The 5,920-nt window shown below is 34.1% G+C and overlaps 1 protein-coding gene across 2 annotated transcripts in view; it reads left to right on the top strand.

Moving 5' to 3' along the window:
* Nucleotides 1-3,978, top strand: part of LOC116093494 (protein PPP4R3C-like) — a 113,170-nt gene extending 109,192 nt beyond the window's left edge. The window contains exons 1-2 of one of the 2 annotated variants that reach the window (XM_031374975.1): nucleotides 710-769; nucleotides 905-3,978. In XM_031374975.1, coding sequence (XP_031230835.1) covers nucleotides 1,025-3,415 — 2,391 coding nt within the window. In that variant the 5' untranslated portion in view covers nucleotides 710-769; nucleotides 905-1,024 and the 3' untranslated portion in view covers nucleotides 3,416-3,978. Of the gene's footprint in view, nucleotides 1-709; nucleotides 770-904 lie in introns of those variants that run through there. The other variant, XM_031374968.1, reaches the window with a different exon arrangement.
* Nucleotides 3,979-5,920: the final 1,942 nt, after the last annotated feature.

Below are 5,920 nucleotides of genomic sequence, written 5' to 3' on the forward strand. Positions count from 1 at the left end.
CATTTTTGATGGCTACTTCCATTTCTTCTCTGGTATTCTAGCCAGAGTGGCCTGTGGTTAAGTGTGCTTGAGTTGGGTATTGGACTTCTGATGGCCAGAATGCCACACAGAAATGGTTCTAGAATATTCAATGTACCATAAAGCCATAATTAAAAAAAAAAATCTTAGTAAAACTTCATTCACTTCCTCTTTGACCCAGCTTTTATCAATAACAAAGTTCATGATTAGGCAAAGGAAAACATTTGAGGAAATGTTTTACCAACTGGTAGATAAAATTTAAGGGTAAACAGAATGGAATGATGTACCTAACATTTTCAATTTCATAAAAAATATTGTCCCTGAATATATAAGCATGTGATACAGAGTACAAGATGTACAGTAGTATGTCTTGTAGAGAAACCCAATTTTATTTCTTTGGTTCTGGGGAAGGTATCCTATATGTAGATGATTTATTTTTTTATTTGTCTCACCCTTTCATTGACACATAGTGTGAAGGGTATACTTGTCCAAAACAATAGTAATGAAATTTCTTTTTCCTTATGGGCCTAAGCACCGTATTTCTGATGAGTGTAAATACTTCTGAGAAACAAAATCTGTTATAGGAAGAATATATAGTATTTTCTAGACTTCCATTTTTAAGATAGGGGAGTCAGGTCCCTTTAATAGTATTTGTTACATAAGCACATTCTTTTCAGGAAGAATCTTGGGTGAATCACAATATTCTGCCAGAACAAAGGCAGGCTAAGAGACTCAAGTGCTCCTGAGAGAGGTTTGTTGGTGTTAGTCCAGTAAGAGAGGATTGGGAAGTAGCAGGGCCTTCTCCCCAAGTAATCCTAATGACTTTGGGTAGCCTCTGCCACTCATTTAACCCTCAGTAATCTGTTCTCTTATGATTATTTTTCAGAATTGCAACTGCGGCAAAATTCCTGCCCAAGTTATTGAGGGATATTAACCTCTGGCCAAAGTACAAAAAGCCAAGGTGTGTACAAAGAAGTAGCCTAGGAAGGCAAGGCCAGAGACCAACATGGACAAAGATCTTCATAGAGTAAAAGTCTATGTCATGGTGGAAGACAAGCAGTGGAGAGACATAGGCTCAGGACAAATTTCAACCAAATACATTGAACGACTCCAAGGCGTGTGCCTGCTTGTTCATTCAGAATCAGATGACTCACTGATTATGGAGTGCAAGATACATCCTAACGTACCCTATCACAAACAACAAGGGAGTATAATCATTTGGTCTGAAGGTAAGAACCATGGTATGGCAATACATTTCCAGGAATCAAATGGTTGTCAAGAAATCTGGGAAGATATCTGCCAAGTTCAAGGAAAAGATCCAAATGTAGAAATCTCAAAAGAAATTGCTAATGATCTGGAAAATTTTGAAGATTGGCTGCTGCAATGGAATCAGGTTGATATGCCAAATTGTAAAGTCCCTACATTTGAAAATATTGTAATTTTGTTTACTCTTGTCAGTGAAATGCCAAGCCTCAAGGAAAGGCTGGTGCTGGTCTTAGAAAGTGAAGGTTACCTTAAAAAATTGCTGCAGCTGTTCAACACTTGTGAAAAAAAGTTGAACATTGAAGGCTTACAGTATTTGAATAGCATCATTAAAGGAATCCTGTTTCTAAATGATACACGCTTGTTTAGGATCATGTGTTCTGATGAATTTTTTATGGATGTGGTAGGATGCCTTGAATATGGCCCTGGTTTGGATCAGCCAAAAGGACACAGAGAATTCTTGACTCAAAATGTGAAATTCAAAGAAGTTATCCCAATAACACAATCTAAACTGAGGCAAAAAATACAACAGACTTACAGAATGCAATATGTTCATGATATAGTGTTGCCCACCCCATCCATATTTGAAGCAAATCTTCTTTCTGATCTTACCACTATGATTTTTTTCAATAAAATTGAAATAATTACCATGCTGCAGGAAGATGAAAATTTTTTGCTTGAAGTTTTTGCTCAGTTAAAAGATAACACTGTTGGTGATGAGAGAAAGCATGAATTGTTATTATTCTTCAAGGAATTCTGTGCATTTGCTAAGACATTGCAGTCTCAAGACAAAAATGCATTAATAAAAACACTGATAAAGCTAGGAATCATGAATGCTCTGAAAGTCATAGTACACATGCATGATAATCAAATACAAATAGCTGCTCTAGATATATTTGCTTATCTAGTAGAATATAATCCTCGCCTATTTCAAGCATATGCAATGGAAGAAGCTCAGAACAATGAAGATAATGATGACCTTCTCATTAATATAATGATCAAAAAAATGATCTGTGATCCTGATCCTGAATTTACACGAGGCATCTTTTTGCCAGTAGTTCTTTATGCCCTTCTTGATCCAGAAAATATGCATGCCACAGCTAATAGATGTGAAAGAAAAGGATTTCTGAATTTCTTCTATACACGTTGCATGAATAATGTCATAGCACCAATTTTGTCCACCACAGCAGAAAATGACAGCAAAGGTAATAGGGCTAACATCTGCCCCGATAATTATCAAACTGCAGAATTGCTTGAAGTAATTTTAGAAATACTCATTTTTTGTGTACAATACCACTCCACATATATAAAAAATTATATTTTGAGCAACAACTTACTCAGCAGAATCCTGGTGCTGATGAGTTCAAAACATTCTTTTCTGGTTTTGTGTGCGGTCCGGTTTATGAGGAAGATGATTGGCCTTAAAGACGAAATGTATAATCTTTACATAATTAAGGAAAACCTATTTGAACCAGTTGTAAGTGTTTTTATGCATAATGGATCTCGGTACAATATGTTAAATTCAGCTATTATTGAGCTATTTGAATTTATAAGACAAGAAAATATCAAGTCTCTCATTGTAAACATTGTAGAAAAATTTTTTATTGCTTTTGAATCAATTGAATATGTCCAGACCTTTAAAGGATTGAAGACTAAATATGAAGAGGAGAAGATGAGCGAAAGTCGAATACAAACATATTTACATAATTTGACATACCAGAAAATATGGTGTAGACGTATTAAAGTTATGGAGGTAAATGTCAAGGCAGACATATGTTGTAGAGGAATCACAGAAGAAGAAAAAGAAGAAGAAGACAGAGCTATTCTACCAATGGGAAGTGACTTTCCTAGTAATTACGACACTTTTATGAAAATTAAACAGACAAATGAAAGAGAAAATGAAATAGAATGTCCTAAAAGAAAATCATCTGATGCCTCTAAGTATTCTCCATCTCAAGGCGATGATTCTGATAATGGAATGAGCACAGTTTACTGTAGCAGCCTTGTTCCTTTAGTGGATTATCCATATGATTCTGATGGTGACAGTGATGATGATCCCTATGGAAATGATGAAAACAAAAATGATAATGAAGGTGAAGAGCCACCCCCAAAAAGACCTAACCTTAGTTCATAAATCATATGAGGCCCTTATCTCCTAGTTCAAATAAAATTCAATAAATATCACAAATTGAAAAATCTAATTAAAAAAAATCTTTCTTCTATGGAGTTTTAGATATGGTAGAATATGGAACAAAATAATGAATAAGAGGCCTCAATTTTATATAATGAAAACCTCCCATAATATATATGCATAGTATAAGATAAAGAACATCTAAATCATAACTTCTTTTCAAGAACATCTTACTTAAACAACATGGTTTGGAAGGAGGAGTTTGATAAAGTAATATGATTTTTACTAAAGTTTAAATTTTAGAAGCAACTACAAATGGCGTATTGCAAAGCCTACTTTCAAAAAAAGAGTCTAGCAATGGCATTTTTTCATAATTTGAAGTTTGTTTAAAGTATCTTTTGTTTGTATGGAAGATAAAGTCATATTAAATTAAAAGTAAAGTGAGACTTTTCAACATTTCTTTGAAGATTTAACAGAATTTCAGCATTATGAATGACAATAGGGAGACAACATTCAGTGCAAATCAGTACAATTTTTGTGAATAAAATGCTAAGCTGGATCCTAAAGGAGCTGTTGTTAATGTACTTCTTTTTAGATAAGAAAGATCAAGTATAATATCAATATAATACTATTTCTATTTTCTGTAGGATCTTCAGGGGATAAAACAAGATGCATCAAATATCCAGTTTTTAAAAGATAATGAAGCTTTGTCCTTTTCCCTAGAATAGTAGGTACATATATACATATATACATATATATATATATATATATATATATATATATATATATACACACACATATATATATACATATATGGTTGCAAACTTACAGAAACAACTTCACATAGAAAAAATTGACTTTGTCTTATAGAGTGAAAGGATAAATTTCCTTTTGATGGGGAGTAAACTGTTCAGTTCTGGGAGGAATCTAGAGCCATCCTGTCACATTGTATCTACAATAAATGAGCACCTAGATAATTTCTGATGCTCAATTCCATTTCTCATCTTAGTATGCAATATCAGCCAGTGGTACAGTGTCACATATATTCAAGGTGGGTCTTCCAATCTCAATTATCCCAGTCTATAACCTTCTTCATAAATATGAGAAGTTTGTCTCCAAAGTATATATTCTGTTAAATATTAACTATCACTAATTAATCCCTTACCTACTTAACACCTAAGTACATAACTATTTAGGCATAACCATCTACTATCTCATAAATAACTACAAAATATATTTAGTATAATTGTTAAACACTCCATAGTATTTGATGATTTTAACATTTCTGAAAATTAAAAGGACAGTGTCTCTTCTGAGACTCAGTCTCTTAAGTGTCAGGTTTCATGGTATTTAATGATTTTAACATTTCTGAAAATTAAAAGGACAGTGTCTCTTCTGAGACTCAGTCTCTGAAGTGTCAGGTCTCATACTATAAAAAAAACATATTAGTAACATTTGGTGGTAAAAACATTAAAAAAATCAGTATATGGAGGCTAGAGAGATGGTTCAGCAGATAGAACACTTCTATAAGTCTGCATGTATGAGTTTAGTTCCATGAAGCATGTTGCCATCTTTAGCCTGCACTTCACAGATATACATACAGATAACACACAAACACACACACAAACACACACACACATACATATGTACATCATATACATATATATGTACATATTCATATATGCATACACATACACATACATATATAAATATATATATATATAAACTCACAGAATGGTTGCTTTAGGCTTATGGTTCTAGAAGGATGTGCCCATAAATGGTGTGGGAGGCATCGCAACAGATAGATGAATAGAAAGCTCATAATCATATTTTATCTATATACAAGTAGGAGAGAGAGAGAGAGAGAGAGAGAGAGAGAGAGAGAGAGAGAGAGAGAATTGGAAGTAAGAAGAAACTATATACTCTCAAAGCGAACCTTCAGTGATGTTCTTCCTTTAGCAAAGCTTTACTTTCTGAAGTTTCCATACCCTTCCCAAACAGTGTCAGCTATGGGCCAAGAGTTTAACTACTTGGACCAATGATGTAGGAACAGTTTTCATGTAAACCACCATATGCTATCCCTCTCTCCCATAGGCCTATTTTTATGTCACAATGCTGTTGTGTGAGAAAACTTTTCCTGGGAAGATGAAATATATATGCTTATTCACCCCAGATATGGAACCTACCACAAACCAAAGTACAGATACCACCAAAGTCCAAGTTGGTGAACCAATGAGTTTTATTGGGGTTATTTACAGAAATATGTGTAAGCAGAAATAACACAAAGATAGCTACATCACCAAAGCCCATCCCAGTAAGAGTAACATATATCACAAAACCTGAAAACTCAAGGCACATTGCACAGCCTTTAGTCATCACAACAGATTGAAGAATGTCCTTTCAGTGCAACTCAGTTGGTCCAATACTCTTTCAGACAGCTAGGCTGGTTTCTGATTTTTTTTTTTGAGACAGGGTTTCTCTGTGTAGCCTTGGTTGTCCTGGAACTCA

The sequence above is a fragment of the Mastomys coucha genome, chromosome X (genome assembly GCF_008632895.1).
Source record: "Mastomys coucha isolate ucsf_1 chromosome X, UCSF_Mcou_1, whole genome shotgun sequence".
Lineage (NCBI taxonomy): Eukaryota > Metazoa > Chordata > Mammalia > Rodentia > Muridae > Mastomys > Mastomys coucha.